Here is a 15,703-nt window from a genome sequence, read left to right as displayed (position 1 = left end):
CTTTTTTGGTGGTTCCAAAGTCCTGCTCAGGCATCTCAGGGGATTTGGCAAGATCAGGATAGTGTAAACCCCTTTTCAAGATTGGCTTAAAAAGTGTCCTGCATTCTGCTTAAACTATAGTAGAGTAAAAGACATGATACGGGAAATCATGTTCCTGCAGATCAACTGAGATTCATTTATTTAAGTCTTTATAAGTTAGTTACTTCCTTGCTGAACAGTGGGGCTATTTTCAAACCTAGATCACTCCTCCCCACAAAAAAAATCACAATATCATTCTAAATGAATTTACAAGTGTCTGCAAAGTTATTGCTGGTAGAACAGAAGGGAATATATGTGTTTTACAGAGAGTTTCTACAGGAGAATCATATGCAAAAGCAAACTTACATGCACAAATACAGTCCCAACATTTCAGAGGCCCCAAGTATTTGAATGAAAATTGCATCATCATTATTATTATTATTATATTTCATTCATGAATTGTCTCAAATTCAATCCCTTTTTAATTTTTATATATAAAGTTTCATATATATAAAAATTCAAATTTTATATGAATTTTGGATCCTATATATATATCATTTTTTCTATTCCCATTTCAGTTTTAACACAGAACTACAGGAGAACAGAACTGGTATAAATATCTTTTACCTAGCAAGTCTGCTCCTTCATCCACATCCCCAATGACCTCAGATCCTGCTGTGGAAAGCTCATGATACAGAGAGTCTGTGTTGATGCCAAAAGCTTTGTTTACAATCCCCTGTGTTGGGCTGTTATTGGAAAAATAAAAAGAAGGAATCTTGTTACTTGGGAACATTCTACTTTTGCATTATTGAACAACATAGGTCACTGAAGTCAAAACACTGCGAGTTTTCCCAACCTTATAGGTTTGAGCTAGTGGACATATTAGGTAATGGAAAAATATTTAAGAACAAGTACCCTTAAGGTCTCAAGTATAAATGGTACCACTGCTGTAATGAGCACAATAGCCATAACTCAGACCAAAAAGTTAACTTGAAATTCCTTTACAAATCCTATTACATTATATCTATCATATAACAGAAAGCCTCCTAAAACAGGAACACCTAAGTCTGATCTCTGAGCCCTTTTATTGAATTCTAAATGTGATCATTCTAGACAACTGAGAGGTGCTTGTTACAGAAGTGAAGACAGATAAGGAGTCAGAAACAGAAACAATGCTAATCTCTTTTTACTTTCCCAACCAGGAGAAGTTAGACTGCACATGCTGTTCTGTTCTTTCTGAGAGTTCTGAGTGTATACAGACGCATGTAAAAAAGTTGTTTAAGAAGAGACAAATCAAAAAAGAGATGGCTTTACCCTTTAAGAAGCCTGTGGTCTCTTTGGGCTCATTCAGGAGCAAGTTTTAGAGTCTTGGGTATGAGGTCTCTGAAAGTTGTCTCCTAGACCCACAACTTCATTTCTAATTGTTGATAATTTCATGGTTCCGATTAGAACATGAATTTTGGGGAAGGCTGCAGTCATGGAGGAAGAGGCAAACTCTCAGGGAGTCACAGCCAACTGCAAAGGCTGGTATGAATATGGGGATATATTGGGTGGTGTGTTTACACTTTCCTGCATTGATAACAGACAAGTCATCAAGTTCAGCACTACTGGAGCTTATCCCAAGTTGTGTAGCCTCATTCCTAGACATTAAATTCCAATAATGGAGCCAGGAGTTTGCATGGCTGGCTGTTTCAAACAGGATGGGGAACAATTATGATTACCAGATGCAAAGAGAAGTGAATGCGTTTTGATTTGTTTTGTTTTAACCTATATCAGTGGTTTTCAACCTTTTCTCATTTGTGGACCCCTACAAAATTTTGAATGGAGGTGCAGACCCCTCTGAATTGTAAATGTGGGTATTCATATACATTTGATTGATCATAGCCATCTTTTGTGATGCCTTTAGACATAATCTGTGGACTCCAGGGGTCCACAGACTGAAAACCATTGAACTACATAGTTACATGGACATCCAATATCCCCAAGGCATAAAAAATGAACACCAATGCTGTGGACCGACATATTCTGAGGCACATGCTCTCTCTAGTGAGCATTAACAAACAGCAAGAAGCAAGTGGCATTTAAATTGCCCTGTGGCCAAGCTTTGATTGGATTGGATTACTTTTGGTAATCTCAATTTAAGGGAGCATTATGTATTCCAAAAGTACACCTGTTACAAAGACTGGATAGCACAAGAGTCCATGACTCAGTGATCCCAGAACCAGTTTACACCTCTTCCCAGCAGCTTTGTTTTCCCTGTTGGTTCACAAACTATTTTGATTAAATGGTTCTCTGCCTGTAGCAGTATCCTCTGTCCATCTCCTCTCACATTCAGGCATATTACTCTTGATCTCATCAGTCACTCGCACAATAACCTCCCACATGGCTAACTCTGCTATTCTGCCTCCTCCTACTGCTGTCTTCAGAAAATCAAACATGCGTCTCTCACGTTCTGGCCATGCTGTGGTAAAAGGAAATCTTGCTTCTTATTCCCACAGCTTTTTGATAACAAATTTGCCTTGTGTTGCCACTCATACATACGTTCTAACTTATTCCATGCCTAGTAAAAGCAGCACACCAAAGTAAAGGGCCCTTAGGTAGCCTCCCAACTTTAGGAGGAATTGTTATTAAAAGCAACAAAGCAAAAAGCCCACTCATTTTCTGGGGGTCAGAAAGGCTTTAACATTGAGAAAATGTTGTATTTTGAAACTTAATTGGGGACTGACCTTTTACTAGACATATGACATTTTCTCTTTCCTCCTACTGAAGCCTAACAGCCCATTTCTCTTTATTCTGTCTTCTATCTTTATCCTGAGGCCTTCCTCTCTTCTGGCCCAGTAAGGCAAACTGTACTGTTTAAAATCCAGTACCATAACTAAGGGTGGGCAAGGGGGACACTAGCCTCAGGCCTTGATTAAGATAGGGAGCACTGACACCAAATCTGGGGGATGTTGGATGCTAGTTCAGCAGCTACAGACATGAACTTTGTGGAGATGAAACAGAGTGGGACATTGGTGTCAGGAGGCTCTCAGGTCCTGCCAGCTAAGTCCTTGGGGAAAAGAAGCAGGGGGTGAAGACAGGGAGGGGGCCCTTCTGCTGAATAAGGGGTTTTATTTCTTTGCTCAGCATATCATGCAGTAGTGTCTTTGGGGAGCAGATGAGAGGCTTAACTCCTTAGCTGGAAGTTTAACATCTTTCCCCATAGCTGCCAGGAACCTAGAGCTCCCGGGGCCCCTTTGTCTCCTTCACCTCTCTGCCAAGCTGGAGCCCACCACTACTGGGACCCAGAAGACCCCCTACCTTAACTCCCCAGGGCCCTGGACATCATCCAGAGCCTCAGATACACCCCTGAGTGCCCCCCCACCACACACACACTTTGCCCATGTGGAAAAGGAAGTCCCTGCACCTCTGCTAAAGCCAGTCTCATTCTGGGTCACCTGGAGAAGGTTGAGAAGGTTGAGAGGCGACCTTGTGGCTGCCTATAAGTTCATCACGGGGGCACAGAAGGGAATTGGTGAGGATTTATTCACCAAGGCGCCCCCGGGGGTTACAAGAAACAATGGCCACAAGCTAGCAGAGAGCAGATTTAGACTGGACATTAGGAAGAACTTCTTCACAGTTCGAGTGGCCAAGGTCTGGGATGGGCTCCCAAGGGAGGTGGTGCTCTCCCCTACCCTGGGGGTCTTCAATAGGAGGTTAGACGAGTATCTAGCTGGGGTCATCTAGACCCAGCACTCTTTCCTGCTTATGCAGGGGGTCGGACTTGATGATCTATTGAGGTCCCTTCCGACCCTAACATCTATGAATGGATCTGGTATTGGCAACGGGAGATGACATGATAGGGGACCTCCAGATCGGTAGCTATCTGGGAGACAGTGATCACCTTATGATAGAATTCAACATAAGACGGCGAGTGGGTAAGGTAACTAGTAGGGTGAAAGTGCTAGACTTTAGGAAAGCTGATCTCATTGCACTCAGGCGATTAGTCAAGGAAGCACTGCAGAGTAGGAGTTTTGATGGGATGGGTGCCCAAGAAGGGTGGCTGTGCCTAAAGGAAACGATCCTTTGGGCACAAAGCAAGACGATCCCCGAGCGAGGCAAAAGAGGGAAAGGGGCCAGGAGGCTTCCATGGCTGACCAGAGAAATCCACGGCAGCCTAAGGGCCAAAAGGGGAGCACATAAAAAGTGGAAACAGGGTGAGATCACTAAAGATGAATATACCTCCTCTGCTCGTGCTTGTAGGGAGGCAGTTAGGCGGGCCAAAGCTACCATGGAGCTGAGGATGGCAACCCAAGTAAAGGACAACAAGAAATTGTTTTTTAGATACATAGGGAGTAAAAGGAAGGCCCAGGGAGGAATAGGACCCCTGCTAAATGGGCAGAAGCAATTGGTGACAGATAGAGGGGACAAGGCTGAACTCCTCAACGAGTTCTTTGCCTCAGTGTTCCTAAGCGAGGGGCACGACAAGTCTCTCACTGGGGTTGTAGAGAGGCAGCAGCAAGGCGCCAGACTTCCATGCATAGATCCTGAGGTGGTGCAGAGTCACTTGGAAGAACTGGATGCCTTTAAGTCGGCAGGCCCGGATGGGCTCCATCCGAGGGTGCTGAAGGCACTGGCCGACGTCATTGCAGAGCCACTGGCGGGAATATTCAAATGCTCGTGGCGCACGGGCCAAGTCCCGGAGGACTGGAAAAGGGCTAACGTGGTCCCCATTTTAAAAAAGGGGAGGAAGGAGGACCCGGACAACTATAGGCCGGTCAGTCTCACCTCCATCCTTGGTAAAGTATTTGAAAAAATTATCAAGGCTCACATTTGTGAGAGCCCGGCAGGACAAATTATGCTGAGGGGAAACCAGCATGGGTTTGTGGCGGGCAGATCGTGCCTGACCAACCTAGTCTCTTTCTATGACCAGGTTACGAAACACCTGGACACAGGAGGAGGGGTGGATGTCGTATACCTGGACTTCAGGAAGGCCTTCGATACGGTATCCCACCCCATACTGGTGAACAAATTAAAAGGCTGTGATGTGGATGACTGCACAGTCCGGTGGGTGGCGAATTGGCTAGAGGGTCGCACCCAAAGAGTCGTGGTAGATGGGTCGGTCTCGACCTGGAAGGGTGTGGACAGTGGGGTCCCGCAGGGTTCGGTCCTTGGACCGATACTCTTTAATGTCTTCATCAGCGACTTGGACGTGGGAGTGAAATGTACTCTGTCCAAGTTTGCAGATGACACAAAGCTATGGGGAGAAGTGGACACGCCGGAGGGCAGGGAACAGCTGCAGGCAGACCTGGATAGGCTGGACAAGTGGGCAGAAAACAACAGGATGCAGTTCAACAAGGAGAAATGCAAAGTGCTGCACCTAGGGAGGAAAAATGTCCAGCACACCTACAGCCTAGGGAATGACCTGCTGGGTGGCACAGAGGTGGAAAGGGATCTTGGAGTCCTAGTGGACTCCAAGTTGAACATGAGCCGGCAGTGTGACGAAGCCATCAGAAAAGCCAATGGCACTTTATCGTGCATCAGCAGATGCATGACAAATAGGTCCAGGGAGATGATACTTCCCCTCTATAGGGTGTTGGTCAGACCGCAGTTGGAGTACTGCGTGCAATTCTGGGCGCCACACTTCAAGAAGGATGCGGATAACCTGGAGAGGGTACAGCGAAGGGCAACTCGTATGGTCAAGGGCCTGCAGACCAAGCCCTACGAGGAGAGACTAGAGAAACTGGACCTTTTCAGCCTCCGCAAGAGAAGGTTGAGAGGCGACCTTGTGGCTGCCTATAAGTTCATCACGGGGGCACAGAAGGGAATTGGTAAGGATTTATTCACCAAGGCGCCCCCAGGGGTTACAAGAAACAATGGCCACAAGCTAGCAGAGAGCAGATTTAGACTGGACATTAGGAAGAACTTCTTCACAGTTCGAGTGGCCAAGGTCTGGAACGGGCTCCCAAGGGAGGTGGTGCTCTCCCCTACCCTGGGGGTCTTCAAGAGGAGGTTAGACGAGTATCTAGCTGGGGTCATTTAGACCCAGCACTCTTTCCTGCTTATGCAGGGGGTCGAACTTGATGATCTATTGAGGTCCCTTCCGACCCTAACATCTATGAATCTATGAATCTATAAATCTATGGATGTGGCTTCTAAGACATTATCAGCTTGTGCTGTTTTTCCCATGATAACTCAGGAATTTCATATCTCCCCTGTGCATCAGGCAAAAAAACCCAGAAATCCTATTATTTCTCATAAACCCATGCCTCCCCCTCATTAGTGTGCACCATATTTCTATACAGCACTAACTATACAAGTAATGAAACACAAATAGAAGACAAAAGTCAATACCTGTTTCCAGTGCGCTCCAGTCTGGGATCCTGACACATATCCAGCTCTGGAGTAGAGTCTATGATGTCCTGAACATCAGACCACTCATCACTGCTGCCCATTCCTACAGAACATACCACACATTTGAGAGACTGACTCAGAAGAACAATAGGCCAACCTGTGGTCCACTTGAGGGACAGTGTTCTTTAAGTCTAAATGGTTTTGCAAGATCAGGCTGCAAATTCTCAAGAGCTCTAAGCCTCATGGTATGGTACAGTGTGTCAAAAAAACAGAAAGCAAATGGCTACCTGGGAAGTCGCACATAAACTAAGGTTGGGAAGTTGCATTCTAAAATTCCATGGCAAGGATAGAAGTGACCTAAGTCTCCTGTGGGAGCATCAAGTGCCTGCACTAGTGTTTTTTGATATAAAACATTAAAAAATTAATTCTAGAATGTGCCCTTTGCCTTTTAGCAAAACCCATCTCTCCTTATGCAACATTGTAAGAGGCATAAGAACATATACTAATTTACTAATTTATTTTTTTACATAAAGATTATTAAAGCTATAAATAATGACAATCATTTTAACAGAAATGATTTGACTATAGAGATTCTTGCACTTACATCTGATTTAAATGTTAATTATAGTGAACTGCATTTGGAAATAGCAATCCATAGACATACAATCTAATCTATTTCTAATATGATCCATGACCTGGGGTCATCATTAGATGAAGAAAGGAGTAGGAAATTCCCAGTAATTTATGAAGCTGTATGAATTACAAATGAAGCTAAACTTTCAAACATGCAGCCTTGAAGTTTTCCCATGAAGGTAGGCCCCACCGAGGGGCCAGGGTTTGCCCATGCAGATATCCCTGCAGAACTAAGCACCAAATTACAAAGTGTATTAAAATCCTAAATGCATCAGATCCGCCTGCTAAACACACCCTGCATGTAGTATATGCATGATGACTTGAATGTATATTTCATTGCTTCAGGCCAGTTTTGTGCAACCCTTGGTAACGCATGTCAGGTTTCAACACAAAGATTGGTGTGTATTCACTGCCAGAATGGGGCTCCTTATACCAAACATTCTCAAGTTTGTGGAAGCAAAGGATTTCTTAGCTTTCATTCTTGAAAAAAAACTGGGGAAGCTTCTTCCAGATACTAAAACTGATCATGATTTTGTGTGAACATGGGCTTGTATGTTCTGTTTTGATGTGCTTGCATCACTGGTACCTGCATGCATCTGAAGTTTCACTGTATAGGATACATAACATAATAATCCTACTTTATGTCATGTAGTTTTAACCCCAGTATTGAAAACTGCTCTGATGCTGTATTGTAGAGGATATGTGACAAAAACCTGAGAGGTTGAATATACAGAGCTTGTAACAAAAGCTTTGGCTATCAAGTTTAATCAGGGTTCCTAAAAAAGGTGTTCAGAACCATTCAGAAAATGTAAGCTCATGCTGAAGGACCGAGTTTGAGCTCTGAAGGTCAAATTCACCCCTAATATCTTCAGCAGAGGAACAGTTGAAAGTAATGCTCCTCAACTTCAAGTTATACATGTTCAATATACCACAAAGTCTGCCCTCAGTTATATGTTAGCTTCAAATGGAGTTATACCCACACACAAGAGCAGATCTGGGCCCCAGAAGGCGAAAGTAAAATGGCTGCAAAGCAATAGTTTTAAGTCATTGTACTGACAACTATTTAAAGTGTTTTAGAGCTGCAGGTCTCTGAACCCTAATGCCTCCCTTATGGAATACAACCTGTTTTGGAGAAAATACTGTACAACAAATTTATTCCTGATATAAAACCATTATCACCACTGGAATTACCTAGCAACAAATTTCATTTTGTCTGTCTCTTACTAATTCCCTCCGGTGGTCTTCAGTTCCCAGCCTCTGATGACCTGCAGAGGATGGTGGTGGGGACTGGATGTAGCATAGATGGTGTCCATTCTCTCCAATGCTGATGCTTACTGACCTGGCCTGACCAACATCATGAAAGAGTTACTGGCTAGTTAGTAACTAACACCCAGTAAGAGAGTCCTGCTTTGAACAACTACGTTGCCCTCTGCCAGCCAGAGGTCTGTGATTCTGACAACAACCTGATTACTAATATAATGCGAAAATGGGACTTGAACCCTGGCATCCTCGCTCAAAGGCCACAGCAGAAAAGGTTATTGTTTTCTGGTTTCAATTTGCCAGGAACTCATTTAGGCACTGTATGAAAATTCCTCTTGGTCAGGTATAATAAACTTCAGCGGAAGGATGGTCCAGTGATTTGGGTGATAGCCTAGGGCTCTCCAGGCCTGGGTTCATTTTTAGTCTTCACTACAGACCTTTCTAGGTCTCCTGATCAAGTCTCTGATCTGTAAAACGATCCATTCCCTGCACCCTAGGAATGTTGTGAAGATAACACATTACAGAAACTATGGGGTGCTCAGATGCTTTGGTAATGGGAGACAAGCAAGTACCACAGACATATACTAAAGTGGCTGCTGTGATGGCATTACAGCTATTTTTGTATTCATTTAGTATGGAGGCACAGGGCATTAGTTTTGGCTTCCCTTGCCTAAAGTTGTGGGTTCAAGTCCTAATGGGGCTTTGGGAACTGGAGTAAAAATAGTTTTCAAGAGAGTGAAGGGCCTTTTACATGAGAGAAAACCAAAATAATTTGGCTTGTTTAACCTAGCAAAACAAATGCTGGGAGGGGATATGATCATTATTTACAAATATATTTAGGGAGGTAAATGCAAGGGAAAGAAAAGAATTAAGTAAGCCAAAGGACAATGTTGGCACAAGAACAAATGGGTATGAACTAGCTGTGAATCCGTTCAGTAAGGAAAGGAGATGAAGGTTTCTAAACATCACAGAAGAGAGATTCTGGAACAACCTTTCAATAAGACTAGAGGAAACAAAAGCCTAACAGGTTTTAAGATGGAGCTTGATTAGTATGAGAGGGATTTTATGAAGTAGGGGACAATATCAGGGAACTGAACTCAGTGACCTGGGAAGTCCCTTTCAATTCTATGTTCCTATATTCTTATGGAAATATAACTATAGTTTTATTTTACAGAAAACAGCCAATGTGAGCACAGCCCTGTCTCCAAGTACAAGTGGGCAGGTCCCTAACTACCCTCTCACAACCCTGCTTCCAATGCTACTCTGCTCAATTATTCCTTTTTAGTACCCCACACCTCTTCCAGTAACTGACTTCACAATATCCATGTATATCAGTTATTCAAACAGTTGTGCAACAGCCTGACTAGCCGAGTACATACACATCGGAATACGCCTGCCATACCTATGCTGACATTTCTCATCTCCTGGGTGACCTGGACTTCCATGTTCCGGCTATTCCGTTTCTCCCGCGCTCTCTTACTGTTCTTGCCCGTGCCATTGTAGTCACTGATGGGCTGGATGCTCTCATTCAGGGGTGTGACAGCAGCAGAGGGCACAGATGAAGTTGGCGTGTTGGACTTTGTTCCAGTGGTGCTTGGTGTGGCTGCTGCAGAAGACTGCCCAGATTCAGACATTTCATCTTGTGGGCACTGTGATAATACAGATGGGGAAGAACACAGAAAGGGAAAAGCACAGCTGTGTGTGTCAGTTAATTTCTCATTTACTGACCTGATGGTTGCCTTGTAGCATTATGGGAAATGAGTGCCAAGCACTAAACACCCAGGGCTCACTGTGCATGCTTGGCACTGCCACCACAACTGAAGAGCAAGGTCTTGAGCTGAACTCAGTTATCCTACCTGGTCAAAACTTACTCCTTCACTACTAATCCCCATATTCCTTCAATATTTAGGGGGCTTACCAAGTCTTCAAATGTCAAATCAGATATGAATTCTCCTCACAATCTCCTATTTTAACAAATGTGGCCCAACTATCAAAGGTGAAAAGCACCTGCAGCACTCATTGGATTCAGAGGGATTTTTGAGTGCTTGGTACTTCTAAAAAAAAAATCAGGCCAACAGTTTCCAGATGCCCAGTGCAAGAGGGAGAAGACAGTCATTTCTGGACATTGCATTAGGCGGTATATGAAGTGGTCCCATAAAAGCTCTGGCTCTGTCACTGTGGTGGGTCAATGCATCCATTGTAGGGCACACAGAGCTTTGTTTAATATCTTTCTAATGCTGCCACTTCATTTGAAAGCACAGGGAAGTATTTTTGAGCCTAGGTAGCAGAAGCAAAGTGGAAACCAAGCTGAAATGGTTTTATTTTGCTGGATGGGAAGAATGACATGGCTGGATCATCTCATCTAGAAGCTAGCCAGGCATGAACCCAAAGTGACACAGAATACAGCCAAAGGTGGGACTCAGGTGTTAAAAAAAAATCAAAAGATGTTATAAAGAAATTCATGAGAGGTATATCAAACTTGAAATGTACACCAACAAGTCTCTGGTATGTATATACTTGGCAGTGTCATTCCTCATAGTACCACATCCTAAAAAACACAGGAAGCTTTTAAAAATGCCCCAGGATTTGATGCTGTTCTTCCTGCTTTCCCTTTAAGGAAACACTGCTTCAGATTTAGCAATTCATCTTCTACCCAAACTGAAGTGAAATCCATTGGCAGTGTATAACTATTTACTGCCCAGCCCACCTTAGGCATTGCCTGAAAGGGGGTGACAAAATCAATGTCTAGAATTATACATTACAATGCTTTGCAACTGAGTGAAAAAGTCATTGATGTCTATACCCCAACTTACTAAATATAGCTGTTTCTGGTTACTTCCTCTCTCATTTGCAGCTGCTGGACAGTTTCTGCATCCACTCAGTTTACTAATGACTCTTTTGAGGCTATCTTAGGCCTCACAATCTTGGAGCTGTGATGCTGTGTGTACTTCAGTGATTTGCACATTTGTGTTCTTTATAACACAGCAAAAGAAGTCAAAATGGGATGGGAATGAAGACTGTGAAAAAAATGGGAACTCAACCCTTTGCAGCCATGCATTTGTTAAGAACCATCTGACCCCTTATTCCATACTGCTTTAGTTTAAAATAGCTTGTCCAAGTGGATGCCTTTCTTGCAATCCTATCTGGAATCCTAAGGTCCAACTGAAGCAGATATTGATATGGAGAATTTTTACCATAATGCTGCAATCAAATTTTATTCACTTCTTCTTTGCTTGCTGTTTTATCTTGTGAGCCCAAACAAATGCACCTATGTCTTTCATTTATATGCATATACCATCATGCTGGACATTACACATCTAACTGCTGAAATGAGCATCAAAATTATTACATGGACATGAATTTAAGGTTATTTTCCACATATACTTTCCTAGGACAAAGTATCACATCAAAGGTTTCCAGAAGAAATCCAACACCTAGGACTTATATTTGATGACAACTGACTACCGCACTCTAAAGGCCATAGAGCCAAGGGGCTAATTCATAGTATTATTCAATGTGAAAAGTAAATTAAAAAAACAAAACAAAACAAAACTAAGGTATGGCAGCATTATGTAATGTTCTCACACACACACACACACACACTACCTATCACCCTTCTCAATAACAAAAATCTCTAAGGATTTCAAAGCACTAAATGGACACTCACATCAATCCATGATTTATTACTTCTTCAAAGGAGCTACAGGACATTTGGAAACAACACTATGTTACCATCACCTATGGGATAATGCCCATATCTCCTATCTCTCTAAAGAGTGTGCTTCATAAACTCCTGCTTATTGTTACAGTCCTCATTTTACCCATAACATAGCTTGAAATTACTACCAAGGTCTTCAACTTCCCCTTGGTTATGCTTCTTAACTTTCTGCATATGGAATATCCTCCATAGCCTCCCAGTCCATTTTGTGTATGTCCACTCCCAAACCTTTACTGTTGACGTATTCCTCCAATCTTCCAGGAACTCCTATAGACAGGTTGCTGATATATTCATTCTACTTCTCTAAGAGCTCTATTAGTGCCATATATCTCCTTAACTCACCAGCCATCCTCCATTATTCAGGAAGTCATCTCTATAACCCACCACTTACCAAAAGGATGCTCTCCACAACCACCACTTACCTACAAGCCATACCTGTCAACCTCCTAAACATCAAATGTGGGGCAGAGACCTCCAAAATGCATTGTAAAGGCCCAAAAGTCATAGCAGTCACCATGAGTAGTCACAATTGTATGGGTATCGCACTGAAAACACAGTACATAAAAACAAAAACCATTAAAGAACTCATCTCTGATGGACGAAATATGATATATGTAAAAAACAAACAAACCCCAAACCCCAAAAACAAACATTAAAAGCCCTAGTATATTTACAAAAAATAGAATTAAAAAAATAAATGAAATTATGTAAGAAACTTAACTACTCATAAGATTCTCAGAGGAGGAAACCTGAACCTGTTCAGCCTCCACAAGAGAAGGCTGAGGGGGGATCTAGTGGCCTGTTACAAACTAGTCAGAGGGGACCAGCAGGCATTGGGGGAGTCCCTGTTCCCCTGAGCACTCCCAGGAGTGACTAGAAATAACAGTCACAAGCTGGCAGAGAGTAGATTCAGACTAGACATCAGGAGGCGCTACTTCACAGTCAGGGCAGCTAGGACCTGGAACCAACTTCCGAGAGAAGTGGTGCTGGCTCCTACCCTGGGGGTCTTTAAGAGGAGGCTGGATGAACACCTTGCTGGGGTCGTTTGACCCCAGTGCTCTTTCCTGCCATGGCAGGGGGTCGGTCTTGATGATCTGTCAAGGTCCCTTCTGACCCTACCAACTATGAAACTAGTCTGGAACACCAGGAAGAAAAATGCCAGGAAAGTGAGCTGCAAGTGCATCCAATATCCTCCATACACTGAAGGGGCTTAGCATGTCATTGAAGAAGGTCACAGCAAGATACCAGCAGTACTGCTGTGCTTTTCAGTGGCTGAGCAAAGATGCTTGTGAAATAATGCCTCAGTCAGAGAGAACCGCCTTACAGAGAACAACTGAGACCCTTATATGAAGGGCTACTTTCATCCCAACCTGTTAACCAATATCTTCTACTGTACAACACCTACTCATACCATATTTTTCACGCACCACAAACTATTCACAGGATCATATCTGCACTCCTTAAGAAATTTACCCTTAAATTTCTTACACACTAAAGGTTTCCATAACCCTACTAAACTCCATCCCCTACAAGATTATCTCCTTATAGATATGCCCAGGCCTTTCTTTAACAAACATTGACTATCAATCCCAGCAGTACCTTGGAAAGTCCCACAGCTGAGCACTACCAGTACTGACCAAGTTTTATATTTATTATAGATTTTTTTGCCCATTACAAGTATCAACAAATTGCAAAGAAAGGCAGCACACTACAGAATTCAAGTCTTTTAATTTTCTTTGGATTTCTGTTGAATTTTCTTGCTATGCTGAGTGAATTATTGATAAACTGTAGGTAGTTATTAGTAAGAAGCTTGTAATCTCTCCCTCTCAGCATACAGGTTAAAGAACTGGCCTCACTCATTCTATAAATGTGAAAAATAGATCCAGTCCCATCTTTCTCATAGCATCCCCCTGCAAAAGAAACACTATATAGAACTGATCCACTGAGAGAGATTTTGGTTCCATCTGCACCAGGGGAATGCAACATCACAGCAACAAACAGGACATACAAGCACTGGCTGTGAACTGTGTCTTTGCAGCAAAGCCATAATGCAAATCAGCTGGCAGAAAGATGCTTGTGCCACATCTACAAGCCTCCAACCCTGATCGTACCAGTGCAATGTGGGACTCTTACCCTAAGGGCAGACAAAATATGGCCCATGGGCCAGATCTGGCCCACCCAGCATTTTCATCCAGCTCACGGTCCTGCTTGACAAATTGCACCCTGCCCAGCCCTTCCACCTACGAGGGTGGAAGTGAGGCACCCACATGTACACATACCCCCAAATATACCCTATTGCACCTCGCTCCCACCCCCTGTGCACAGAAGGGTCCGGCCCAGTCAGCACACAGGTTCTGGGCAGGGCTGCTGCTGCCACTGCTGCAGCCCCTGGGGACCTGCTCTGCTTCCACGGTCTCCTGCTGGCTCTGGGCAGCAGGTAGGGAAGCAGCAGGGCAGGGCCAGGACAGAGCTGCAGCTGGGCAGGAGCATGGAGCTTGAGGCTGGTAGGCAGCTTGGGTGAGCAGCGTGTGGGTGTGAGGGAGGGTGAGGAGTGTGGGGACCCCCCCCACTCTCTTCATGGTGCGTAGTCCTGGCAGGTGGTGGCAGCAGCGGCAGCAGCAGCAGGTGGGAGCACTCAGGGCACTCATGGCTGGTGCAAGCACTTGGTGGGGCACAGCAAGAGGCACAGCCTCCACTGGGCTGTCTGTATCACTGGCACTCCCTTCCTGTGCTGTGCGAGTGCAGGAATTCCTGCATACTGGAGCTGGCTGCCTTCCCTGCTGGGGCTTCATGACATGGGAGGGAAGCCCCAGGCACCTTCCCTTTGGGGGCGGGGAAGGCAGGAAACTCCAGCACATAGGGCTTCCCTCCTGTGCCTGGCAAGTGCCGAGAGTGCTGGCAATACGGTGGCCCAGTAGGGGGTTGTGCTCCTCGCTGCAATGTGCAGTGCTGGGCAGAGCTGCGCCCCACCAGGCACCAGAGCCCTGAGCACTCCCACCTGCTGCTGCTGCACCATGGGGGGAGTGTGGGGGCCCCCACATCCCCACACCCTCCTCTACTCCCCACAAACACCAAACACTCACACCCTGCCCCCACAACCTCCCACATATACACAAACCCCTCACATACCCTATGCCCCCATACACACAGCCACACCCCCTCACACCCCACCATACACATACACCCTCACCCATACCCCACCACACACACACACACCCACCCATACCCCATCACACACATCCCCCCACACCCGCACCCTACCATACACACACACACTATACAAGACCAAGACTTTATTTTTGAGTTATTATGCAATATCCCTTATATACAGTATGCAAACACAAATCATGATAGAAATTTTTTTTCTAATAGAATTAAAATATGTTCTAGTAGGTGTTTGACTTTTAGTATGATTTGGTTTTTTTCTGGTTCTAAGCAAGTTTCCCTCCAAGCTGCATGTGTACGTGGCCATGCCCAATTTAATACCATGCCGTGCACTAACTTATTAATGCTGCACACCCACCCAGAGAGGAGCTGGGCTGTGGCACGGCAAGGCGAGGCAGGGGCTGGCATGGGCTCTGCTGGCACTGGGGAACTGCTCTGCTGGATCAGTGCCGCTCCCCGCCTTTCAGCTGCTTTTACACCTCAGAGCTGGAGCTGCCTCCCCCGCAGCCCAGCCCACGCCTGCCCTGCATGCTCACCTGCCCCACCTTGTCCAGCAGTGCCCCCTGGCAGCCGCAG

The 15,703-nt window shown here is 44.6% G+C and overlaps 1 protein-coding gene across 22 annotated transcripts in view; it reads right to left on the bottom strand.

The window, feature by feature from the left end:
• Positions 1 to 15,703, bottom strand: part of MAPK8IP3 (mitogen-activated protein kinase 8 interacting protein 3) — a 132,092-nt gene that overhangs the window by 45,649 nt on the left and 70,740 nt on the right. For all 22 annotated transcript variants that reach the window (XM_059716356.1, XM_059716364.1, XM_059716358.1 and 19 more), the window contains 3 exons: positions 9,647 to 9,893; positions 6,352 to 6,454; positions 646 to 764 (listed from right to left, as the gene is read on the bottom strand). In XM_059716356.1, the coding sequence (XP_059572339.1) occupies positions 646 to 764; positions 6,352 to 6,454; positions 9,647 to 9,893 (469 nt within the window). The remainder of the gene's footprint in view (positions 1 to 645; positions 765 to 6,351; positions 6,455 to 9,646; positions 9,894 to 15,703) is intronic.

Source organism: Alligator mississippiensis, chromosome 13 (assembly GCF_030867095.1).
Source record: "Alligator mississippiensis isolate rAllMis1 chromosome 13, rAllMis1, whole genome shotgun sequence".
NCBI lineage: Eukaryota > Metazoa > Chordata > Crocodylia > Alligatoridae > Alligator > Alligator mississippiensis.
The sequence above is the reverse complement of the archived record's forward strand: the minus strand, read 5'-3'. Positions and strand labels throughout refer to the sequence as shown.